Consider the following 27909-nt stretch of genomic DNA (forward strand, 5'->3'; position numbering starts at 1 on the left):
GCAATCAGTCCCAGATCAGAAGTTTGATTTCGAGTTCCGGCTGATTGTTCTCATTCTCCCTATCTTGCAGGCAGCATGAAGGATAAAAAGAAGAAAAATGAGAAGAGATGATATGAGATACTTTTGCTTTTGAAGAAGTAACTTTCCACAGGCTTATTCTTGAACTGGGCTGGAGGGTTTTCTGGTTTCCTCCAGAGTATAAGGCCGACTGAAGAATTTGAGGGTCAAAACAAGTCCATCAAATCTAGAGTACGTTCGACCCTGCTGATATGTGATACTTTTGCTTTTGACAAAGTAGTGGATGTATCGGCACGTGTGCTGTTACGCTTGTCTCCACATGCTTCCTTGTATCCTTCTCACTTGCCCTATCTGTTCCTCAGGCAGATGCGGTATCTTCCCTGGAAGCATAAGATGTTGAAGATGAGTACTCAAGAGCAATGCCAGGTAAGTAATCAGGTAAGGGGTTCCAGGCAGTCAGTTCCTGACTGGAAGCTTGATTCCAAGTGCTGACTGATTGCTCTCTTTCTCCTTGTCTTGCAGGTAAAAACAAGGCCAAAGGAAAAGACAGGGAAAAAACATGATATGGGATACTCTTGCTTTTAACCCTGATGATATGAGATATTCTTGCTCTAGTATAGCTTATTTGCAGAGGTATTATCAGGGGGAAAGAAAACTGAATATTTCAAAAGGCTTCGTTGTGAGTGCCCTCTCAGATATGAGGAAGGGTTGAGCATTTTTGCAGGTCTGCCTGTCCGTTGGGGATGGAGGTCGACATATATAGGAGTCTCTCTAACAACAAGTAGTAATGCTATTCCTTTACCCTGCTTGGTCATAGCACGGTAGTGGAAGCTGTTAGCTTCACATGTTTTAACTCTGTCAGAGCACTTTGAAAAAGTGGTCTGTGGTATCTGGAAAGCTGATGTTGCGTGTGAAGATTACAGACAAGCTTTATCCAAGGAGGTCTGGCTTTCGAAGTTGAGAAAGTGGTGCCTCTTCGGTTTTCGAACAAGCAATCTTGTTGGGGATCTGGCTCTCGAGATTCGAAGAACGATGCCTCTTCGATTTTTGAGAAAGCAATCCTGCTGGGGGTCTGGCTCTCGAGATTCGGAGAGCGGTGTCTCTTCGATTTTTGAGAAAGTAATCATGTTGGGAGTCTGGCTCTCGAGATTCGGAGGGCAGTGCCTCTTCGATTTTGGAGCAAGCAATCTTGTTGGGAGTGTTTTCTCGAATGTGAGTAAAGGTTGGGCATGTTTGCTAGTCTACCTTGCCACGGAGCACAGAGGTTGACACACAGGGACTTTCCAATTATCCAGCAGTGGTACTGTTCCTTTACCCTTGTGGGTAATAATATGGTAACTAGACCTTCAAAATTTATGTGTCTAAACTTTGTTAGTGTTGTTTCTTTGCTATTCTTTTACCCTTCTTGGTCAGAGTGATGTAGTGGGAGCTGCAAGCTTCACGTGTCTCAACTTTGTCAGAGAACTTTGGCAAAGTTATCTGTGGTACCCATGAGCTAATGTTGCGTGTGGAAAGTGGGTGATTGAACAGTAAGATTCATATGCTTTCTACTTCACCAGAAATCTTCGACAGAATGCCCGTAATTTCCGCAAAGCTGAGTGTGCGTGTGACAGGTGCTGACAAGGCTGAAAAAGTAGGTGCCTCTTCGATTTCTGAGATCGGCCCTCGTGGTCTCTGAGCAGCCCAGCTTTTGAAAAAGCAAGCGCCTCTTCGATTTCTGAGATCGGCCTTCGTGGTCTTTGAGCAGCCCAGCTTTTGAGAAAGCAAACGCCTCTTCGATTTCTGAGCAGGCGCTTCTTCGATTTCTGAAGCTTCGTCGAGTGCAGATTTTTATACAACGACCCTTGCTCATTTATCACTGTGCTCGGGCCACACAGCGCGCCACTTACGGGTGACGCCCTAGCTTTAGCGCGATTTCGTTCTGGATTCATTTTCATAAGGATTCGACGTAACCATGGAGTGCCGGCTGTCGACTACCTGACGCCCTCCCCCTCCTCCTTTATCCGGGCTTGGGACCGGCAATGTGAGATAAACTTACACAAGCGGAGTTTAATTTTCCCAAATAAAGCATAGAGAAACAAAAACAAACAATTAACATTTGGCGATGAAATAGCTAAAAGTTCTTTACTAGCTCAATTGGGGATGAAATTTTGTCACTAGAACTTCAAATGTGGTAACTTCATGGAGGATAAAGCCCCCATTGAAGATGCAAAGAATGAGGCCCTGATATTTGTATTTCTGTGCAAGGAAAGCTGCTGCACTAAACATTGCAGAGCACAGCAGCTAACATTCCATGTATATATGCACCTGACCTTTAAAACAACCAGGCCTTACATCTTAGGTCATCTATAAGGACAGGACATTTGTCTAACATCTAGGACGTATGAGTCACTCATGGTTGGAATGAATCCAAACCTTACACTTGTCTTTTTAACTTAATTCGAAAAACAACCAGGAAAACAATTTACATTCCAACAGACCGATCACTAAATTCCATACTTTCAAAATTCATAACAAACCAACAACTATAAATTGCATAATTTCAACGATATTATTAAAGTGGTCGAGCATCATGAGAAGGGCGATTGGGCAGATGATGACCTGTTCAGAAGTATCGCGAGTAGGTCCGTCGGGAGGCGGGTGGCTAAAACCCCCTCCGGTACCGGCCACGATGAATCCATGTCCGTCCATTCTCTCAATATTCTTTTCTTTTTTCTTATTGATCAACTAGAAACTAGTGTATGCAGTTGGGTAGCTACTTTATATAGTATACGAAAGGTACCGTGGAAAACACGTTAACTATTGCTTTTTATGAGTTTGCAATTAACTGAAGTACCCATTTTAAAAACAAACCTAATATGAGTGGGTACGGGGAAAATTTCTGTTGGAAACATGTTCTTCATTCCCAAACTCAATTTGGTGTATAAAACAGTTTCCATCCCCGTCTTCATACCGTTTATTTAAGAGAATCAGACATAATATAAATATTTCATAGTCCATTATTTTTTTGTTCAAAATGATATATTACCGTACATACATTCGAGACGTATCGGCAGTGGTGGATCCAGGATTTTAAACTCGAGGGGTCTCAATAATAAAGGTCAAAAAATTTATAGACAAAAACAACATTGAAAATTTAAATATAATACATTTCATTCAAAAATCATATGCAAAACAATATTACAAATTATAAAATCATAATTCAAGCATCCATTACGAGGTTTTATAAGTTACTAGGGAGTACCTAAGTTATTGATTATCTAATATGGACCACTAAATTTAAAACACCGGTCAAATAAAACTCTCCCCAAACTCCCACTATCTTTCTAACCAAACACACCATTTTTCTCTTTTACTAGTTTCCAAACATCCACTTTCTCTCTCACTAAGAACACAGCTGCCATACCTCCACCAACCGCCTCCCTCCCCATTCTCCCGAAGCCATGGCAGCTCCACCCCCAAATTTCACCAACCCATGACAGATCATATCCATCTTACTAACCTCATGTAGGAAATTTCACCCATAAGAAAAATTACTAAGGTGGTTGAAATAATTTGGGGAAATTTGGGCTTATGTACTGCACACCAAACGACAGAGAAAGGTTGGAGGAGAAGTGGGTGGCATCGATGGATGAGACCATGGCAGAAGCAAGGAGAGAGAGGCTGGAAGGGTCCCTATTTTCTTTCTTCTCCGTGCGCGGTCATCTTCTCCGAGAAGAAGACAGCCACTGCAACTTGCAACCTACAACCTGCATAGACCTCATGCTCGAGTACGAGGGGTCCTTGGAAAATTTCTAGCAGCGATTTAGGATCGCCAACGGGTCCTGGGGCCTCCCAGGTCCCTACGTGGATCCGTCCTTGCATGTCGGATCTTGCCTATTAAAAATTAAATTAAACATAAAAACATGTGACCAATATTTAATGAAACATAGTATACTGCAGAATCCGAAACTAAAATGAACGTTTATCCTAATTAATCATCCTTATTTGGAGTGGCTGGCATCTTCTTGGTTTCAACTATTAGATGGAAAAGCTTCTCGAGTAGCTCGGGATACAAAACCCTCAACCAAAATCCGAACCTGACCCACGATGGCTCTGTCAGATGCCTGTCTCCACGGCAAACACTGTCCACAATTGCCTTTGTACATTTTTCTGTGGACTCACTGGGCGTCAACTTCGAACGAAGCTAAAACAACATATCATCACATACACAACAAATCATGAGAAGTTTAGAGTTGGAATAGAGTTCTCATACAATTTATTCGTATGCCACACACGACTTGGAGAAAGAAAGAACATAGATTCTATGACATTATATATCCTACAAGATTATGCAATCTTCAAAGTTGAGACATGGAATTATGAGTTTTGTACTATAGCGTGAATTATAACTAAGCATCATATTACGATATTGGTTGTGTAGTGGAGGCTACTTAGACATGTGTAAAAGGTAATGCGATTTGTTTACCATTGTGTTGAGGTCACATTAAGCATACCTCAGGTCTTCAAGTTAGTAGAGCATCTGCAATATTGTTCTAAATGTAATCAAAATCTTCAGATATAGTCCTTTTTTGGAAGTGGTGTGATGAAGAAGGGTGTGACAACGATGTCTAATTGCCTATTTATATCATCAATTCTGCACAATTGTTAACCACTGAATTGCTTGGATGCAAAAATAATTTGGATCACTATCAATTCGGAAAATTTAATATCTTTTTCTTTTGGCGCAAACATTTTTCCTATATTAAGAGATTTTCTTGAAGATTTGATGAGAGTTTTAGCAAAGTATATGGAACATGAGTAAACAAGATGGCCTGAGGGTTTGGACACTCTTGATATAGGTAGGGTGTATAGATAAATTTTAGATTTAACTTTAATTGCATCTTGTTCTTAACAGTAATTGTATAATATGGTACAAAAAAGAATCATATTAAAATAAAATTTTAACTTCTATGTTTCCATGCTAGCAAATGCATATTTCCTTGGCTTTTAAAGATATCTACACCCACCCTGCAATGCCATAGCCCTTCATTGCATTTATTTTTCAACAAATTGTTACTCTAGCTAGCTACTTGTATGGGTTAACCTAACCAACTTTGGGCTCAAAACTCTGTAATTACCTGCGATACAAATTGGCGGCTTCCTGTTATCTCCGACTCAATCACTCCAGGACTCACAATTGTTATCCCAATCTCAGATCCCAACTCAGCCCTCAATGACTCAAAGAAGCATGTCAGGGCTGCTTTGCTTGCCTGAAGAATACAACCAAATAGTGTACCATCATTATATATATATGTCAACCAGTAAGCCTTTGATGAGCTTTTATTCTATTTTTCTTCAAATTTATTAATTTCTGTATCTCACTGCTGAGTTCTGACTCAGAACTACTAGAGAGTAAGAAGACCAGATCTTCTCCACCAAAAACAAGGCAAAGGAGCCAGTTGGTGTCTAGTGCTGAGGGTGGGGGTGACAATGCAGTGTTAGCTGAGGTACTACACTCTCGCAAGATATCATCTTGTCATAAGAAGTTCACATTTTCACCCAGTCAGCTTCTTTGAATGACTAATTTCATACCCTTCAGCATTCTTGTAGGTCACTGGGCCCACTAGATTTTCTGGGCAAGTTCCTACTTTCGGAGAAATTTTTCAGTACACGGATGGTACATCACGTGTTTTTATGTAAGTGATGAGAAATTTTAATATTCAAGCTATTAACTTATAACATACATATTTCACCATTTGTATAATGACATATGATGTACTATCCCGTATTCCGCTCACACTAAAAAATCTCTCTTTAGCTCGGGCAAATGAAGTCGGTCAGTCTTGGATTTATTTTTCTTCTAACACTTCTTCTAGTCACAGGTTTTCTATGAGTCAATGTTTAAAAAAGAGTAAATTGTACAAATGGTCCCTCAACTTTAATCAAATTGGAGCAATGGTCCCTCAACTAAAAATCCATTACCTTTGGTCCCTCAACTTATCAAAACGTGCAGCTATGGTCCCTCAACTAAAAATCCATTACCATTGGTCCCTGAACTTTAATTCAAGTGGAGAAATGGTCCTTTAACTTTAACCCACTTGTAGCAATGGTCCTTCCAATATAACTCGTTTTAACAAATTTTTTGACATAGTTGACAAAAAGAACCATAATTATACACTTTGATGAGTTAATGAACCCTAATTATATAAATGGTCATTCCAACATAGCTTATTTTGACAAAATTTTGACAAAATTGATAAAAAGGACTATAGCTACACATTTTGATAAGTTGAGGGACCAATGGTAATGGATTTTTAGTTGAGAGACCATTGCTCCAATTTGATTAAAGTTGAGGGACCATTTGTACAATTTACTCTTTAAAAAAACATAATCGAAGTACCATCTGGAATTATTTTGGATCCGTCCCATATATATATATATATTAGATAGAGAGAGACACTAATCAAACATTTTTAACGCGTGTGCGTGGGTAATATATAGTCATATTTAAATTATTACAATGTCGAAACTCAACTTTGGTGTAGAAAACCAAGATGCACTCAAGGAAATTACAACAATTTTCCCTTTGCTTTTTCTGAGGTGTGGAACTGAGAAATGTGTGCAATAAACAGAACCCCAGAAATTTATGTCCTGCAATATCATATTCATAATTAAATTAGCTTAAGTATATATATGAAGGGCCTAAGTACATGATTAGCTGATTAAATTATACCATAATTGAAACCATCGTAGAGAATTGGTTGCAATCTTCAAACAAGCCAACTTGCAGAACCCCAGCATTGTTCACCAAATGGTCCACTATTTCATTAGAAAAAGCATTCATCAATTAACAACTAATACCAAGTTGATTAGAAAGGTTAATTTCTTATTCATCTAATACGATTAAATTAATTTTACGAGAAACTAATTAAACTGAAAAGCTATATGCTGATGTGAGTCTTACATTGGCCAAAGTGATTGACTGTTTCATTAACAACTCGATTGCAATGTTCAAGTTTTGAGACATCAGCTGGAAGCACAATGACATACGAGGAGCCTATCCGTCGAGCTTTATCCGCCACGGCACGAAGACGGTCCTCCCTTCTGGCTGCAAATGCTAGATGGGCTCCTCTCTTAGCTTACTCATACGCCAAATGCTTCAAATGGTTTAAGAAAATGATAAATTAGGTTCTCATCCCTCATTTCTACTTCTCATTAATTGAAACCTTATTCCTTTTTCATTTTTGATTAAGGTCCCTTTACAAGTCAGTATATGTCAATTTGAAAATGATTAATGAAAAATTATTAATCATTTTCAAATATAATCTTTTTAGTATTTTTTTTTTCATATATTTCTATTTGTAATTTGTATCCTTTTTTTTTAATTTATACCAATATTCTTTTTAGTTTTAATTTGTACCCATAATTTTGAATTTTAATATGGACCCATATTTTCAATTTAATTTGTACCCATAATTTTGAATTTTAATATGTACCCATATTTTAAATTTAATTCGTACCAATATTTTGTTTTATGAACGTACCCATGGTAATTATATGTGTTCATTTTATGTTTTAGAATACATCAATGGTTATTTCTTGCACTATATTAATAATTACGTGGGTACATTTATTTAATTTTTTTTATTTTTTTGCTAGAACTATGTGAAGAACAAATTACTCTATTATTGATTTTTAAGTAATTGTTATATGGAAATTGCTATTGGTACTCCAAAAATTCATTTTGCACTCCAAACTTTTTGTGATTGGAAAGGGAAATACACTTGTGAGGGAGTGTAGAATGAGATTTTTGGACTGCTAATAACAGTTCCCTTGTTATATTTGTAACAATATTATTTGGATTTGTTTAAATTTCATAATTTATGGGATATTGAATGCATAAATGCATGAGTTAAATCCCTTAAATGATGCTAGAGACATTGATCAAACTTTTCAAACAAATACGATTTCATTCTAACAACTAGATTGATTAGGGACCGAAACCAAAATGACCTTTAAGAAAAATAATGAACAAGATAGAATTATATCCAATAAAATAAAATAAAATAAAATATAAATTAAACAATACATGATACACATGGCTGCATTATAAAATATGTAATGCATGTGCTTAATTCGTTATCTCTCCAATTCCTGAAGACGGTCCGGTAATGAGTGTAAGAAGAATGAAGTACAAAATAGTGATCCAAGTGAGAATGATATCAATGGCTAAAATAAAGCCATTTGTCAAGAGATTAAATAGGTTGTTATGATAGTTAGAATATTGGTGGTTAGAGATATAGTTAGTTGGTATAAGGAGGTAGTTAAAAGAAGATACTTGCTTTGCAAGCTTGACATCGAAACACCTATATAGATTGATCATTGTAAACATTACAAACTAATGAAGAAAGCATTTCACTGATATACTTTTCTTTCTTTCTCATCTCAATCTCTTTCTCTCTCTTAATTCTGCCATTGTAGCTATCTTAACATGGTATCATCGCCGACCGATGCGGTGCTTCCGCTCAACATCTAAAGCATTTATTTCTCTTATCTACCCTCTAGTTTGCATCTCTCTGTGATTTTTGGCATTGGAAAACATACCAGTCGCTTAGAAAGTTGGTTTCTTCTCGTCTGCCCACCAACTGTTCGATCAAAAGTCTCAGTCAAAGATTCTTCATAAATTTTGCAAAATGGTTACGGCTGCTCAGCTGCAAATTGTTCAGTCATTGATCACCAATCTTCTCTTCATTGTCTCCACTTCTGTTATAGTAAAGCTTGGTGATTCAAACTATCTCACTTGGAGCTTTCAAGTCCGTTTCTTTTGGAAAGCCATGGAATTATGGGTTTTGTCGATGGTTCAAGAAAGTGTCCGCCAAGATTCAACAATGATTCTAACACTGAAGGGGTTGAAAATGATGACTACTTGGTCTGGAAATGCATGATCGTGCATTGATGCAGTTACTCATTGCCACATTGTCCTCGATTGCCATTTTTTGCATCATTGGGAGCAAGAGTTCTTCTAAGATGTGGGTGAATCTCATTGAAAGATTCTATGCAGTAACAAAAGCCATAATCTTTCAGATGAAGACAGAGCTGTAGAATATAATAAAAGATCATAATCAATTTCGGTTTATCTCCAGAAGATCAAAGATGCAAGAGACCATCTTGCTGCAACTGGAGTACTCTTTGATGATGATGATATTATCATACTTGCATTGAAAGGATTACCTGCAAAATTTAACACTTTTCGATGTGTGATCAGAGGAAGGGAGAATGGAATATCCCCCAAAGATTTCAGATCTCAGCTATTGGCAGAGGAAGCCATTATTGAGTAATCCTTTGACATTTCTTTTGGACTATCTTTTGGCAGTGCCATGGTTGCTGGAATTCAATCTGACAAAGGGAAAGCACTTGTTATTGATCATGATCAACCAAGATCTTCCTCTGATCATTCTTTTAAGCATAATGGAGAATCAAGTTCTACAAATCCTAATCTTGTAAATGGGTCTCATAACAGTTTCAATGGGGGTTATCATAACTATGAGAGCTATAAAGGTAACAATTTCAGGGGTAAAGGTAGAAGAAGGTTTCAATACAATTCTGGTCAAAGATTTTCAAATGGTAATCCTGGTATTCTTGGTACTCCAAAACCATAACAGTCGAACTGCCTAGATCATCATTTTGAGATTCCTATTTGTCAAATTTGCAATAAGAAAGGTCATGTTGCTACAAATTGCTTTCAGAGACATAACAACACAGCTTTGAGCTCATTTACTCAATGTCAAACATGTTGGAAATATGGACATTCAACCCTCCAATGCTACCACAGAAGTAACTTTGCTTGTCAAGGGAGGCCTCTAACTGTCAATCTCACTGCTATGCATGCCAATTACTAACCATCAGCACCATCTGATCAGTTTTGGATTGCAGACACTGGTGATATAGCACACATGACATCTAAGTTGGCAAATTTGGATCTGTCTAAACCATATCAGGGAACATATACTATTACCACTGCAAGCGATGCAGCTTTGCATATTTCCAATATTAGTACTTCTAAATTGGTAGTTCCACATCAGTCTCTCACACTTAAGAATGTATTACATGTTCCAAAACTTTCACAGCATCTATTATCCATTTATCAACTCTGCAAAGACAATAGGTGCAGATTTATTTGTGATGATGTTTCTTTCTGGGTTCAGGACAAATCCACAGGGAAGATACTACTCAAGAGGCTGTGTAGAGCTAGTTATTACCTTATACCATTCAACATTTCACAAAAGAAGTCACCCACACTACCTGCATTGCATTCTTGCTTCCTTGCAAAACCAGTTCATTCGAGCATATGGCACAAAAGACTAGGGCACACATCAAATGCAATCACTTCTGCAATTCTACATCAATCTCAAGTTCCTACATCAATAGATCCATGTTCATCAATATGTACTCCATGTTTAGAGGGAAAGTTTACAAAATTACCATTTGTTTTTCTGTAACCAAATCTGTAATACCTTTAGAGAAAATACACAGTGATGTATAGGGACATGCCCCCTTACTATTATATGAAGGGTTTAGGTATTATGTAACCTTCATAGACGATTGTGCTCAATACACATGGATCTTTCCGTTAAGAAATAAAATCAGAAGTGTTTGCAACCTTTGTTCAGTTTCATGCTTATCTATGTATTCAGTTTTCTGCTATAGTTGGAATATTCCAATCTGATGGTGGTGGGGAATTACAAGTACTAAGTTTCAACAATATCTATCACAACTTGGAATTTTACATCAGAAATCATGCCCCTACACACCTGAACAAAATGGTTTGGCAAAAAGAAAACATAGACACCTTGTAGAAACAACAATTACACTTCCAAATTGCAAAATTGTCTAATCAATTCTGGTTTCATGCATGTGCAACTACTTTTTATTTGATTAATAGGATGCCCTGTGCTTCTTTACATATGCAGTCACCATTTCAAAAGTTATACAACACAGTTTTAGAGATTAAACATCTAAGGGTGTTTGGGTGTGCATGTTTTCCCTTATTAAAACTCTACAATACTTCTAACTTCATCCTAAAACTGCAACTTGTGTGTTTCTATGGAATGGACATACCAATCTTGTGATTCTGAAATGCATCAGTTGCCTTAAACTAGCTTCATCACACAACACCCTATCCCTATGGATCCTGACTTTCAACATGAGCGACTAAATGTTGTTCTACCAATACCAATGAATGTACATCCTATGCAAACCAGATCTAAAAATGGGGTGTTCAAAAAGAAAGCTTTCACTGCTACTGTTACTTCAGAACCCAAGACATTCAAAACTGCATCTCAAGTTTCAGAATGGCAGGTTGCAATGAAAGATGAAATAGATGCTCTTCACTCTCAAAAGACTTGGTCTTTAGTTCCATTACCACCTAATAAGAATTTAGTTGGATGTAAATGGATCTACAAAATAAAGAAGAATGCAGATGGGTCTGTGGTAAGGTATAAGGCATGACTTGTGACACAAGGGTATAGCCAAGAAGAGGGTGTTGATTATCTGGAAACGTTTAGTCCGATTGTAAAACCTACAACTAAGACTCATCTTTGCTTTAGCTGCTTAATTCAGGTGGTCTCTTAGGCAGCTAGATGTTAAAAATGCCTTTCTACATGGCATACTTCAAGAAAAAGTCTATATGGCACAACCTCCAGGATTTGAGAGTGCAACACATCCCTCGAACTATGTGTGCAAACTTTAGAAATCATTATATGGGTTAAAACAGGCTCTTAGAGCTTGGAATGAAAGATTCACCAGTTTCTTGTCGAGTTTGGGGTTTCAAGTTTCTCAAGCTAATCCTTCCTTGTTTGTGCAACAGTCTTCAAAAGGGACTGTGTTATTGCTATTGCATGTGGATGATGTGATTCTCACAGGTAACAGTTCACAATTGATTAACCAGGTTATACAAGCTCTTATTGAAGAGTTTGAAATGAAATATTTGGGATAGTTGCATTTCTTTTTGGGATTGCAGATCAGTTATACATCAGATAGCTTGTTTGTATCACAGACAAAGTATATTAATGAGTTAGTCGATAAAGTGGATTTACAGGACTCTAAACCGTGTAACACACCATGTCTACCTTATCATAGGTTACTCAAGGATGATGGGAAGCTTTATTAAAGTCCTGAACAATATATGAGTGTGGTTAGTGCACTTCAGTACCTTACTTTTACAAGGCCTGACATAACCTTTGCAGTCAATCAAGCTTGTCAGTTCATGCATAATACTATGGTCTCTCATGTCATTGCAGTCAAGAGAATCATTTTATAACTCAAAGGAACATCTGCTTATGAGATTCATTTCAAACCAAGACCAATGCATCTGCAAGCATATAGTGATGTAGATTGGGCAGGTGATCCAAATGATAGGAGATCAACTTTAGGTTTTATGGTATTCCTTGGGTCAAATCCTATTTCTTGGGCGTCTAAGAAACAACACATGGTGTCTCGCTCATCCACAGAAGCCGAGTATCGAGCTTTAGCAATTACTGCTGTTGAACTTGCATGGATTCGACATCTATTATATGATATGCATATATCTTTACATTCATCTCCAATGATATACTGTGATAATGTTTCAGCTATGGCACTATCTACAAATCCTGTGTTTCATGCTAAGTCCAAACATATTGAAATAGACTATCATTTTATGCGGAAGAGAGTCACTTGAGGAGATCTTCAAGTTCAACATGTGTCTTCAACAAATTAGTCAGCTGACATACTTACAAAGGGCTTGTCTACACCTTTGTTTCAACAACATTGCGACAATCTAATGCTTAATGCCTTCGAACATCAGATTGAGGGGGATGTAAGAAGAATGAAGTACAAAACAGTGATCCAAGTGAGAAGGATATCAATGGCTAAAATAAAGCCACTTGTCAAAAGATTAAATAGGTTGTTATGATAGTTAGAATATTGGTGGTTAGAGATATAGTTAGTTGGTAGGTAGTTAAAAGAAGATACTTGCTCTGCAAGCTTGACATTGAAACACCTATATAGGTTGATCATTATAAACATTACAAACTAATGAAGAAAGGATTTCACTGATATACGTTTCTCTCTCTATCATCTCGATCTCTTTCTCTCTCTTAATTTTGCCATTGTAGCTATCTTAACAATGAGGATCACTTTTTCGACTATGTTTTCAGTGGATTTCGATCGATATATGAAACTAATAAGCTTGTAAACGAGAAAATATGGAAGAAAGAATAGGGATCCAATGAATGTTACTAGAGGGACGACTACGTTCAACACTTTGTGAATCGAATCCTGTGGCTTCTCTTCTCTACCTAGCAAGTCTACTTTCTACGGTTTTACCTACAGAGAGAGAGAGAGAGAGAGAGAGAGAGAGAGAGAGAGAGAGAGAGAGAGAATTTGTGTGGTCTTGGATAAATTGGGTTGGCCACTTGGCGTTACAATATTGGTAGGGCATGCCCTACATATATGTATGTATGTATTTCCTTGCGCCACATATATATGTATTTTTTTAAGGACACTTTAATCTTTAACAGCCAACGTTTCCACTTGCATCGGTGAGCAAAAAAATTCAAAATGTTTCACTACTCTTAACACATTACCCTTCACGCGCGCTTTGTATCAGATTCATCATCACAGCCACGGCCCACGCGAGCTCAAAGCTTCAAAGCTCTGACGGGGATGTGAATGGGTTGGTTTGTTTCTCTGAAATAAGACAAGATAAAATTTCATCTTATAATTAAGTTGTAATGCCTTTGCAATTTAAGTATGTTGTTTGTTTATATTTTCAGTTAATGTCTCTAAACTTTCAATTTCATTGTGTGGTTTTATTTGGAAATTAATAAAAGTAAGTAGTAGAACATCTTATATCATTTTAAGTCTTAAGCGTAACCATACAAATAAAATGGAGAAGGACCTTTGGAACAAAAAACATGTAAAAAAAGAACCAAAAAAAAGAAAAAGAAAAGGTGAGTACAACTATATTCACAAGTGGGGAGAGGTGTTAGAATTTGGCGTACATAGACTGATACTTTTTTCGTGGGACTCACTGTTTTTTTAGACTAGATGTAGCCTAATTCCCAAATGGTGGGTCTAGTACTATTTTCCTGCTCATTGAGGATGAAATTTCTCACTAAAGCTATAAATGTAGTAGCTTTATAGAAGATAAAGCCCCATTATGCAAAAAAATGAGGCACACAATATCAATAGCAAAGCACATCAGCTAACATTCCATATATATACCTGACCTGTAAAACAACCTAGGCCTTACATCTTAGGTCATCTCTAAGGGAATTAGATCCCATTCGGATCCACTTTGTGGGGATCCTAAGGATTCTCACATCTTAGCCGTTCATCGTATATTGTGCGGTCAGAAATCATTTGATTTTTATTATTTAAAATTAAACACAAATAATATCTAACAAAAAATAACCGCACGATGTATGATGAACGGCTAGGATGTGGGGCTCCCTAGGATCCCCACAAAGTGGATCCAGAGATGAGCCTTTTCCATCTATAAAGACATGACATTTGTCTAACATCTAGGACATATGAGTCATTCATGGTAGGAATGAATCCAAACCTTACATTTATTGTTTTTACTTAATTTAAAAAGCAACCAAGAAAACAATTATTTTTTGGTGAAGACCAGGAAAACAATTTACATTTCAACATATCCATCAATAAATTACATACGTTCTAAATTCAAACAAAACCAAAAACTATGAATTGCATAATTTCAATGATATTATTTTTTTCTAACGTACAGTGGCCGAGCATCTTGAGAGCAGCTCTAGCGGAAGCTCGTGCTCGAAGGACATGTTGTGGAATAGGGCTTGATTGTCTGAGGGAGGAAGCCTAGCATTGGCTGGTGAGACAACCTGAGCAGGCCCGAGCGCCAGGCCTGTCGATTTGTGTCGGCTCGAGCGCCCAAAGGTAGTCTGACATGGGCTGACGTCAGAGTGACAACGACGTCAACCACGTAGTAGGACTTCCTTTTCTCTCTGTCAACCTTCATGGTTCTTGAATGACATCGTCTCACGATGGATGGGCGGTGGCGACGACGACTATCCTCAATGCCTCCGCCTCGTGACCACCGCCGCCTTGGAGAATGGATCACGTAACCGCCAAGACCGCAACTTCATTCTCCTACTTCTGCGGCGGTTTGAGTTCCTCAAGCTCGCGTATGAGTACCACTACTCTGCAGAGGATGAAGTTAGCTCAAATTTCCGAATTGAGCAAAAGCTCCAGAACCCACAAACTTGGCGGAGTTTGCTCCGATAAGGTGACAAAAAACTGGGCAAGGTTTCAGAGAAATTGCAGGGGGTTAAACCTCTAGTTTCGAACTGGAAAATCACCACAAATCTTGTCCCAAACAACATTAAGACATAATGAAACAAGATTTGCATAGAGAACCTCACCTGGGTTCGAGTTTCAGATGTTGAAGCTTTCAGCTTCAATGGTGGTTTACATCGTGATGGTCTGATGATGCATGTAACGGTATAGCTAGGATCATTTAGTCCCAGAGATTAAGGTTTCATGGTTTTGGAGTTTGATTTATTTAATTTTCGAAGAGGAAAGTGGGTGAGAGCTCTCGGAGCTCTAGAGAGTGTGAGAGTGTCGAGAGCTTAGAGAGGAAAGGAACTTCAGAAAAATGGAGAGAAGTGAGAAAGATGAGTGGAAAGAGAGGGAGTGACGTGAGCAAGTTGCAAAAAATACTATTATTTTATTTACCTATTGCTAGGGCTATTTAAGTGTAGGGGTGGATATGCAAATGGCAATTACTGTTCATTAAAGACAATTACTGTTCACTAGGTGGATTAAATAGTGGATAGCCCTGGGGGACCTTTCCCACCGTGGAACTGCTTTAATAAGGGCAGTTGGGCAGATAATGACATGTTCGAAGGTATCGGGAGTAGGTCCGTCGGGAGGTAAGTGGCTAAAACCCTTCCAGCACCGGCGATGACGAATCCAAGTCCGTCCATTCTCTCAATATTCTTTTATTTATTTTTTATTGATCGACTGGAGCCTAGTGTAAAAGCAGTTCCAACGTGGGAACCCCCCTAGGCAATACACTATATTATCCACCTAGTGACCAGTAACTGCCCTTAATGAACAGTAATAACCTTTTGCATCTCAACCGTTGCACTTCAATAGCCCTGGCAATATGCAATAAAATATTATTATTATTTTTATTTATAAAATAATACAAAATAATTTTATTTGTAATTTCAAATAAGTTTTTTAATCGTTCTCGTTGCGCCACGTGGCATTATCTGAAAAGTTATAAAATAATACAAAATAATTTTATTTGTAATTTCGGATAAGATTTTTAATCGTTCTCGTTGTGCCACGTGTCATAAAATCTGAAAAGACAATTATTGGTGATGAATTTCCGATAAGATTTTTAATCGTACTCGTTGTGCCATGTGTCATTATCCAAAAATACAATTATTGGTGATGGATTTCCGATTAGATTATTAACCAATCACGTCGCGCCACGTGTCACAATCTTTGAGGATATATATTTCCATCAAATTTTTAATGAATGATGGCATGCCACGTGGCATTATCTACAACCTAATCCTTTATGAATCATCCATATAATCCACCATCCATCCTCACAAATCTCACACCAATTTTCTCAAGATCTCTATCATTATTCATAGTTTCTGCTGCATTTTTACAATGTCTTCTTCTTTAAGGACGATGTGGGAAATCGATTAGCAAGAGGAATAATTGTTTAACCAATCAGAAGGAATGTTCAATCTCCAGGTGGCCCAAAATGAAAGGGAAGAGGATGAGGAACGTAGAAGGAAAGATGACGAAGCAAGAATGGGCAGAGCCTCACATTCCCGTTAAGTCATCCAAGTTGTGGGTCAGATCTGCAGGCCCAGCCGTTCTGGAAACCTTGATAGAAGTAGGCAACGACGAGGTACGGAACTCTTGGACAATTATTTTGTCCGTAATAGTGCATTCCCTGATACGTACTTTAGACGTTGTTTTAGAATGGAACGACATTTGTTCAACAAAATCATGATTGCTGGTTGCAACCATGATTCTTACTTTGTGCAAAAGAATGATGTTTTTGGTGTTATGGGTTTCATTCATCAGTAAAAAATTACTGCTGCCTTACGGATACTTGCATATGAAGCATCTGCAGACCAAGTGGATGAGATAACGAGAATGGGTGGTGGCATCTTTTGATACATGGATTTGGCACGCCTTTTTAAGGGTTATGGGAGCTCAAAATGACCTTAACTTCTTTGCCAAATCCTCAGTGTTCAACGATGTCCTGCAAGGAAAGGCACCAAAAGTCACGTACTGCGTCAATGGATGTATGTACGACGAGCCATACTACCTAGCAGATGGCATTTACCCAAGGTGGTCAACATTTGTCAAAACAGTGCCACGTCCGCGAAGTGCAAAGGAAAAACACTTTGCAAGCTGTCAAAATGGGTGCAGGAAAGATGTGGAGCATTGTTTTGGTATCCTCCAAGCTCGTTGGGCAATCGTCAAAGGTGTTGCCAGATTGTTTGATGTAGAGTCGCTTCGATCCATCATGATGATGTGCATTATTCTTCACAACATGATTGTGGAAGATGAGTACGATTATGATGTCGTTGATGAATATGAGCCAGACACGATGAACAATTCAAGAACACGTATATACTGTGCTCATGACGCCATCGAAGAACCTGTGCAACATGAGCCATTAGAAAGTGATGGACGTTACAATGAATTGATCATTAAACGATATACTGCACTTCAAAAGCCATATATGCACAATGCCCGACAAATTGATTTGATAGAGTACCAGTGGGAATTGAAACAAGCTTAAGATGCTTAAGTTCATTTAGTGTGTTTGTTTTTTTTTTTGGTGTGTTTATTTAATTTTATTTGGTGTGTTTTTTTTAGTTCATTTAGTGAGTTTTTTTTTATTATTTGGTATGTTTATGTAATTTTATTTGGTGTGTTTAAATGTCTTTTGAATAAAGATTCTCTTAGTATAAATAAATTACCAAATTAAATAAATATACTCTTAGTTTAAATAAAGTACTAAAATCAATAAATTGGAAACAACATAAAGTACTCTATTCAATAAATAAGAAATTACAACCCAAAGTGATTGGAAAATTATGGGCTCCGATTACAAAAAGTACTTTATTCATTATCCCTTAACCAATTTGTGGTGCTAGGATGATCTTCTCTTGTCGTGCTAAGACCATCTCCTCTTGCTCTCGCTTTTCTTGCACTGTTGGAAATATGCCCTGAAAGTCAATTTTTCGAAGAAACCTTTCAGGACAAATGAATGGATGTATAGATGATTCTTATACATCAAATGGCAAAGATACTAATTAGGACTATCTCAATAAACGATATATGTCCTAAATAGTGAATCCATGGACAATGGATCGATTGAAAAAGTAATCTAATGATGTTAGACTACAGAGACCTTCTTCACATAACCATAATGTCCAAAAAGGTTCCTGGTCATTGGATTGTCGGAAGGATACTGACAATGCTTAGACCGGTACATACTGTGTCTGCTTCAAATGGAAGGATGGAAAGTCTCATCCCATTCGTGTGGTGACACTAAGACAAGTATGTAGGTGCTCATTAAGGGAATGAGTTCACTGAACACAATTGAACGAGAGTACTTGCATGGAGGTCTACTCACATGTCAAGCAAGTAACTCTAATAGTTGGAATAATGTAAGTAGTCCTTTGACTTGAGGCATCGTTGTTGTCTTGTGGCTAAGTACTTAATCTTTGATTATGTCAAAGTCACCCCATTCGCGGGTGTCCACGGCATAATTGGGGTTAAGCCACTTAGTCATGAAGGCAAGTGAATGCGCAACAAGGAATCTCTAATCCTCGATAAGAGAGGAAGAATACTCTAAGATATGATTCGGGAATCTTCGGCCGAAGTATCGAGCGTAATAAAGGAAAGCGTTCCTATGCGACTCAATTGAATCATATAAGAAGGAATAATCACATTAGGGGTTTGACATAATATATCCATACCCTAGTAATATGATTGAGAGTATTGTTTTAGAGAAGGATCAAATTACATTGTAATTCCAACTGAATAGGTTCTCCGAACAACTTCTACATTAGCTTGGGTAGCTATGATATATGGTTAGATGTCACTCATAGCTTGTGAGTTCTTCTAGATGATTAAATGTAGTCATCAAAGAAGAAGGTGAATTAAAAGGAAGTTTTAATTCACTAAGTGATTGAATTAAATATAATCAATTGGATTGATGTCAATCACCTCACTACCTTGCTAATTAGAACCTAAAATGATTGTACACCGATACACTTTTGGTATCTGAACCAGCTTGGTTTCTGTACAGTCCTCACGTGCAGTCACATAAAGTTTGGTAAAAAATTCCAGAGGTGGTCAGCGGTCACGTGAGAGCTTGAGGAAACCCCGATATATTAATAACTAACTTATACATTACAACACACCACACCTTTATTGCTTATTTACATCTACATACGTTGACAACTCAGAAACCCCCCAAATTTTAACCACCACCCAAATTACAAACCTTCCCAACTCTCGCGCGCCCGCCCCAGCCCCGGCGCCCCCCCCTCCCCCACACACACACACACACACATATATATATATATATATATATATGTATATAACTTGGTAACCATTTCACATCCTTAAATCCGAAGTACTAGTTTTGATCAGTCTGTTTTGACTTCAGGAGTATGGAGGCTCTCAGGGTAAAGCACATTCTTGGCTCCTGTGTAATCCAAGATCTTCTCGCTAGGTGCATCTCTGGCAGATGAGCCCGCCCTATTCATATAAATCAGTCTGTAACCCCACTCAAGTAGCTCAGGGCAAAACACCTTCCATAAGTATGTCACCCTGAACCATGCCGGCTCCGTCAAGCACCTATCCCCACGACAAGCGCTGTTCACGATTGATTTGGCACATCCTTCCACTTTAGCAACTGGAGTTGCACTTACTTGGGCCTGCACAAAATTACGCTATTCAAACTGTGAATGAATATTGACAGTTTCAGCAACATACTGTGAATCTAAAGCGATGATCAATATTAACAGTCTAACAGCATACTATGAATGGATATTTAACAACATAACATGTTTCTAATATGCACACTAGATTCACTAATAAATTAAGTGCATATAAGAATTTAACAAACTTACATCTCTCAAATCTTGATCAACCGTCATTTTGCCTTCACTCATTAAGAACTTGCCTTGGGTCAGCTCAGACTCTATGAATCCAGGAGTCACGATTGTAATTTGGATGTCTGGCCCAAATTCAATCCTCAGTGTCTCGTACATGCTTAGTAGAGCTGCTTTACTTGCCTAAATTAGATATACGTGAACAATTAATCAATGAAGTATAAGATGATAATATCTCTAATATAAACAATCTTCATAAAGATCACTTACATTATAAATGCTTTGTCTTGGTGTAGGTAGCCATGAAGCAGACGACGAAAGTACCACGATTTTACCTTTGCTGCTTTTCAGGTGTGGAAGTGCAAAATGAGTGGTATAAACCGAGCCCCAGAAGTTTGTGTCCTGCAACGACAAGTTGTCAACTTTCACTCATCTATTTGGAAAAAAAAAAAAAAAATAGAACAGATAGGGACATTACTTGGGTTGGCTTACTTCAAAATTCATGCAAAATATATTGATGTTTTGATAATTGGACATGCATTTACCAATTAACCACATAAATGAAATCAGAGCAGTTACCATGATGGTTCTGAAGTTGGTGATATCAGTTGCGTCTTCCAATATGCTAAGTAAAGTGATCCCAGCATTGTTCACCAGATGGTCTACTGCATACATCACACATCCCATCAAATAATCAATCATACCATTAAATAAGAATTTACATGTTAATGTTACTCTAAAAATATCTTTATCTTTCTTCATTATTGTTTGTTATGGGATGACAACATATCACAAAGTACTGAATTAGTACAAGATCACGTCTCTTTGTTGGAGTCCTAATATAATTCACTAGCTAATTTAAATTCATATTTCCTCATGCCAAAAACATGATAAAAGTTTATTTGTACACATATAAATTGTACTTACGCCTTCCATAGTGGTTCATGGTGTCATCAACTATTCTCTTGCAGTCCTCAACCTTGGAAACATCTGCACGTATCATGAGAACATCTGGAGAGCCAAAGTCACTTGCTCGATCAACAACTTCTCTGAGTGCGTTTTCACTCCTCCCAACAAGGGCTAACCGTGCCCCTCTCTTCGCATACTCATAAGCCAAGTGCTACAAAATCAAACAACACAAACATAAAGTGTACTAACTAAAAAATAATACGTCATGTGCCATAACTAACTACAGTATTTGAGAAAACATGCACAAATAGAACCGGTTTCAAATTTAAGCAAACAATAAATTGTTGTTCATATTTACCATGATTCGGTTCTATTTTGATTAAAAGTTTGTAGTGTGCGCTATTTGTTCTTTAGTGTTAGTAATATTGATTACCTCTCCAATACCAGAGGAGGCCCCGGTTATGACGACGACCTTTCCTTTGAGATTTTCACTGAAAATGGAGCTCAGGACATAGGAGAAGGACTTGAAGAGATAAAAGGGTGGCAGGAAAACGCAGAGGGAGAAGAAGGTGAAAGGAGGAGCTACAAGATTCAAGAACGTGTGAATAAGACCCAACATGGCTTTGCTTAGATTTGCTACCTGTCTGATGATAACACAGGAATATGTTTCTGAGATGATGAAATCTTGAAGATAGAAGCTTTCTATTAATTTGGTTTGGGGTTTATGAATATATGAAGTGTTAGAAGGAGGAGAAGAAGAAGGAGGAGGTGGCGGTGCAATGGCAGCAACAGGGCACGTGGCAAGACTAGGACACGTGTACAGACATTTCCTTGTGTGACCGTATTATTTGTCTAGATGCTCCCAAATTTTGCCGCATCTCTTTGAGAAATTTTTCATTGTGATTGGAACACGAGTGGTAAATTACGTGTTTTATATAAGTGGTGGAAAATTGTATTTTTTAAGTTATTAACTTTTTAATATATATATTTCACCATTTGTATAATGACACGCTATGTTCGGATTATATTGAAAAATCTCTCAATCTTTTTATTTTGGTTTTAATCTCTCCATCCACGTTGTCATTAGTGTAGAATTGAAAAGAACAGAAGGATAAGAATAAAGACAGATCGCCATTAGAATTTGTTTGGGAAAACCCATTGACTCTCTCATCCAGCTGTGTTATTAGACAACCTTTTATGAATTCAATGTCTTTTTATCGAACAAGTTTTTAGGTATGAAAATGAAAATAGAAACTAGGAAAGTTTTGACATAGGCATTTTTTTTTTGTACAACGATATATAACTAAGAGGAGGAGAACTTCGGCTAAGCTACTGATGTGGTCAAATTTTCATATATTTTATCATATATCTCCTTTGGATTTTGTATATATGAATGAGTTAAATGCACTAAATTCTATTGTTTTATTATATAGGCATTCAATACCGGACTTATATGAAAAAGACATGCATTACGGTTAGAAGATGAAACTGCAACGGTTTTGGATATCAAAGTGACATGAGAATGCTATTCAGTAAATTTTAAGAGAGATGTTGATGCACAAAATCAGTGAAGACTTTGGTACAACAGAAAGTGTTATGTTTGTGACCTTCGCTAGATTGTTCAGGTCACTAGTGTGGATAAATATGTAAATGGATAGGGATTGGGAAGCAAACACAAGATGTACGTGGTTCACCCAGATTGGCTACGTCCATGGAGTAGAGGAGTTCTCATTAATTGTGAAGGATTTACACAAGTATATAGGTTCAAGCTCTCCTTTAGTGAGTACTAGTGAATGATTTAGTACAAATGACATTAGGAAATATTGTGAGAGAATGATCTCTATTTATAGAAGAGAGTTTCTAGTTTCATTCTGACATTGACACGTGTCGTGTTGTGATTGGCTTTTGATGTTGACACGTGTCGCGCTACGATTGGCTTCTGATGTCGACACGTGTCGCGTTGTGATTGGCCTCCTGGTTGGAGGGAAACTCTTCTGGGTCCTTGATGGTATAACGTTGATCGGTGCTCAGTAGTTTTGGGATTGGTCAAGTATGGTACAAACAGTGCTCCCCTAAGTTCCCGAGTGAGGGAAGCTCATCAGTTGGGGACTTGCAAGATCCAAGCCATTGAGTAATCACGAAATTTCTAAGTACCGAAGTGTGGTATCATTTTCACTTGCCTTATCTGTCTCATATGTAGATGTGGCATCTTCTCTGGAAGTACTTTTCCTCCATCCAGGGGTGGTATCTTTAACCGATGAAGATGCACAAGGTAATGTATTAATTTCACTTGAAGCTTACTTGTAGTTTCGGGCTTGGTCAAGTGCAATACAAACCCTATAGTAGGAGTCCCCCAAGTCGCCGAGCTAGGAGATTTGCCGAATGAGGTAACAGACAAGGTAAGCAATCAGACTTCCAAGCAAGCAACCTGGATCAGAGGTTCGACTTCGGCTTCCGGTTGATTGTTCTCCGTCTCCTTATGTCGTAAACAGCAACAAGGATAAGGAGAAACAAATGGAGAAGAGATGATATGAGATACTTTTGCTTTTGAAGAAGTAACTTTCCATGAGCTTATTCTTGAACTGGGCTGAAGGGTTTTTTGGTTTCCTCCAGAGTATAAGGCCGACTCAAGAATTTGAGGGTCAAAACAAGTCCATCAAATCTAGAGTACGTTCGACCCTGATGATATGGGATACTTTTACTGTTGACAAAGTAGTGGATGTATCGGCACGTGTTCAGTTACGCTTGTCTCCACATGCTTCCTTATATCATTCTCACTTGCCCTATCTGTTCCTCAAGCAGATGTGGTATCTTCTCTGGAAGCATAAGATGTTGAAGATGAGTACTCGAGAGCAATGCCAGGTAAGTAATCAAGCAAGGGGTTCCAGGCAGTTAGTTTCTGATTGGAAGCTTGATTCTAAGTGCTGACTGATTGCTCTCTTTCTCCTTGTCTTGCAGGTAAGAACAAGGCCAAAGGAAAAGATAGGGGAAAAGCATGATATGAGATACTCTTACTTTTAACCCTGATGATATAAGATAGTCTTGCTCTGGTGTGGCTTGTTTGCATAGGTATTATCGGGGAAAAGAAGCTGAGTATTTCGAGAGACTCTGCTGAGAGTGCCCTCTCAGATATGAAGAAAAGTTGAGCATTTTTTTTATTTGCAGGTCTGCCTGGCTGTGGAGGATGATGGTCGACATATATAAGAATTGTCCCAATAGCGAGTGATAACGCTGTTCATTTACCCTTCTCGATCATAGCAATGTAGTGGTAGCTGCAAGATTTACGTGTTTTAACTTTGTCAGAGCATTTTGAAAAAGTGGTCTGTGGTATTTGGAAAGCTGATGTTGCGTGTGAAGATTATAGACAAGCTTTTTCCAAGGAAATCTAGCTCTCGAAGTTCGGAGAGCGGTGCCTTTTCGATTTTCGAACAAGCAATCTTGTCGGGGATCTGGCTCTCGAGATTCGAAGAACGGTGCCTCTTCGATTTTTGAGAAAGCAATCCTGTTGGGAGTTTGGCTCTTGAGATTCGGAGAGCGGCGCCTCTTCGATTTTTGAGCAAGTAATCCTGTTGGGAGTTTGGCTCTCGAGATTTGGAGAGATGTGCCTCTTTGATTTTTGAGCAAGTAATCCTGTTGGGAGTCTGGCTCTCGAGATTCCGAGGGCGGTGCCTCTTCAATTTTTGAGCAAGCAATCTTGTTGGGAGTGTTTTCTCGAATGTGAGTAAAGGTTGGGCATTTTTGCTAGTCTGCCTTGCCACGGAGCACGGAGCACGAAGGTTGACACACATAGGGACTTTCCAGTTATCAAACAGTGGTGATGTTCCTTTACCCTAATGGGTAATAGTAGGGTAACTAGACCTTCAAAATTTATGTGTCTAAACTTTGTCAGAGATCTTTAGCAAAGTTATTTGTGGTACCCGATGAGCTGATGTTGGGTGTGGAAAATGGTGCATCTTCGATTTTTGAACCAACGGCCATGTAGCCCTTTCTTTTATAAGGGCACCAATTGTGTGCAAGAAGTACATTTAGAGAGTCATTGCTTGTAGGATTTTTCTCCTTATTTTTGTACTTTAGAGATTTATTGTACCTCATTTCTCCTTCATCATTTCTGAAAATGTCTGGCTTATTCGACCGTCGTTTTGACTTGAACTTTGATGAAGAAGCAGCCAGGCCTTCTCAAGACAACATATGGTGCCCATCCTTCTTATCCCCTGCTGGTCCTCTTACTGTTGGGGACTCTGTGATGAAGAATGATATGACCGCTGCGGTGGTGGCCAGGAACCTTCTCACTCCCAAAGATAACAGACTACTTTCCAAACGATTTGATGAGTTAACTGTTAAGGATTCTCTAGCTCTCAGTGTTCAGTGTGCAAGTTCTGTCTCTAATATGGCCCAGCGCCTATTTGCTCGAACCCGCCAAGTTGAATCATTGGCAGCTGAAGTGATAAGTCTCAAACAGGAGATCAGAGGGCTCAAGCATGAGAATAAACAGTTGCACAGGTTCGCACATGACTATGCTACAAATATGAAGAGGAAACTCGACCAGTTGTAGGAATTTGATGGTCAGATTTTACTTGATCATCAGAGGTTTGTGGGTTTGTTCCAAAGACATTTATTGCCTTCGTCTTCTAGGGCTGTACCGCGTAATAAAGCTCCGAATGATCAACCTTCGGTGCCTCCTCCTTCTGGGGTTCTTCCTAGTACTGAGGCTCCGAATAATCACCCTCCGGTGCCTCCTCTTTTTGGGGCTCTGCCGATTGCTGAGACTTCTCTTGAGCAACCTTTGTGAAGGTTCCCTCTTGTTTGTTTATTTTGATTCATGTATATGTACATATTTGTAACTTATCAGAGATATCAATAAACAAGCTTTGCTTCATTTCAACGTATTGTGTTAAATACACCAATACCTTATTCACTAAGTTCTTTGAACTTTTTCTTTTGTTGAAGCTTGTATGTTGAAGCTTTGTGAGTGAAGCATGTATGTTGAGGTAGTGCTCCCTTAATTTCCCGAGTGAGGAAAACTTCTCGGTTGGAGACTTGAAAAATCCAAGTCACTGAGTGGTCGTGAGACTTCTGAGTATCAAGGTGCAGTAGCATATGGTAGGAGTCCTCTAAGTCTCCGGTTGAGGGAGTTGACAAATGAGGCATTTCCTTTCTAAGTGGTAGCCCAAAACTCCTTCTTCATATATATTTGTTATGAAAGTTGTTAGGCCCAAAGAAGAGGAGGCTTAGGCAATTTTTTTTTTATAATTTTTTTTTCGAATTTTATTTTTATTTTTATTTTTTTTGAATTTTCAAATTTTTGAATTTTTGAATTTTCGTATATATATATTTTAAGCTTTGTAGGTGAATCTTTGGTGTTGAAGCTTTGTAGGTGAAGTTTTGAGGTTGAAGCTTTGTTGGGTACCATGAATTGATTTTGCTTCACACTGTCTTGCTTTTGTAGGTGAAGCTTTTGTGTTGAAGCTTTGTAGGTGAAGCTTTTGTAGGTAAAGCTTTTGTGGTGGGTGAAGCTTTTATGGGTGAAGCTTTTGTGGGTGGGTGAAGCTTTTGTGGGTGAAGCTATTGTGGGTGAAGCTTTTGTAGGTTAAGCTATTGTGGGTGAAGCTTTTGTGGGTGAAGCTTTTGTGGGTGAAGCTATTGTGGGTGAAGCTTTTGTGGGTGAAGCTTTTGTGGGTGAAGCTTTTGTGGGTGAAGCTATTGTGGGTGAAGCTTTTGTAGGTTAAGCTATTGTGGGTGAAGCTTTTGTGGGTGAAGCTTTTGTGGGTGAAGCTATTGTGGGTGAAGCTTTTGTAGGTGAAGCTTTTGTGGGTGAAGCTTTGTAGGTGAAACTTTTGTGTTGAAGCTTTGTAGGTGAAGCTTTTGTGTTGAAACTTTTGTAGGTGAAGCTTTGGAGTTGAAGCTTTTGTTGGGTACCATGAATTGATTTTGCTTCACACTATCTTGATTAAGATAGTGTGAAGCTTTTGAGAATTTGTAGTTGTCCTCCATTGATGAAGCTTTGTTGAATTTCCTTTTTTTTTTGTTTTTGGGAAAACTAGAAATTTGTTGAATTTCCCAATTTCCCTTTTTTTTTTTTTTTTTTTTTTTTTTTTGGGAAACTAGAAATTTGAAAATGTGGGAGAGACAACATATACTAATTTTGCTTCCACACTGTTAAAGCAAGAGATTGTGATGCAAGCCACACCTTGTAGTAGTCGAAGGTTTGAATGAACCACATAAATTGAATTTGCTTCGAACAGTCTTGATCAAGAGTGTGTGAAGCTTTCTACGAGTTGTAGTTGCCCTTCATTGATGAAGCTTTTGTTGGCACCATAAATTGGTTTTGCTTCACACTATCTTGATCAAGAGTGTGTGAAGCTTTTGAGAATTGTGGTTGCCCTCCTTTGATGAAGATCTTGTTGGCACCATAAATTAGTTTTGCTTCACACTGTCTTGATCAAGAGTGTGTGAACCTTTTGAGAATTATGGTTGCCCTCCATTGATGAAGCTCTTGTTGGCATCATAAATTGGTTTTGATTCACACTGTCTTGATCAAGAGTGTGTGAACCTTTTGAGAATTATGGTTGCCCTCCATTGATGAAGCTTTTGTTGGCACCATAAATTGGTTTTGCTTCACACTATCTTGATCAAGAGTGTGTGAAGCTTTTGAGAATTGTGGTTGAACTCCTTTGATGAAGCTCTTGTTAGCACCATAAATTGGTTTTGCTTCACATTGTCTTGATCAAGAGTGTGTGAAGCTTTTGAGAATTGTGGTTGCCCTCCATTGATGAAGCTCTTGTTGGCACCATAAATTGGTTTTGCTTCA

At 38.2% G+C, this 27909-nt stretch overlaps 1 protein-coding gene and 1 pseudogene across 1 annotated transcript; both read right to left on the minus strand.

Annotated features, from left to right (window-relative positions):
* Positions 1–3991: 3991 nt before the first annotated feature.
* On the minus strand, positions 3992–15040 carry LOC126599121 (11-beta-hydroxysteroid dehydrogenase-like 4A; annotated as a pseudogene).
* A 4603-nt stretch (positions 15041–19643) lies between these two features.
* On the minus strand, positions 19644–21820 carry LOC126599569 (11-beta-hydroxysteroid dehydrogenase A-like). Its single transcript, XM_050265961.1, has 6 exons — positions 21535–21820; positions 21120–21312; positions 20772–20857; positions 20463–20594; positions 20211–20375; positions 19644–20015 (listed from the first exon to the last, which is right to left on the minus strand). The coding sequence occupies exons 1-6, from the start codon at positions 21718–21720 to the stop codon at positions 19725–19727; spliced, it is 1053 nt and encodes a 350-aa protein (XP_050121918.1). The 5' UTR covers positions 21721–21820; the 3' UTR covers positions 19644–19724.
* Positions 21821–27909: the final 6089 nt, after the last annotated feature.

This window comes from Malus sylvestris, chromosome 14 (genome assembly GCF_916048215.2).
Source record: "Malus sylvestris chromosome 14, drMalSylv7.2, whole genome shotgun sequence".
In the NCBI taxonomy this organism is placed as follows: domain Eukaryota; kingdom Viridiplantae; phylum Streptophyta; class Magnoliopsida; order Rosales; family Rosaceae; genus Malus; species Malus sylvestris.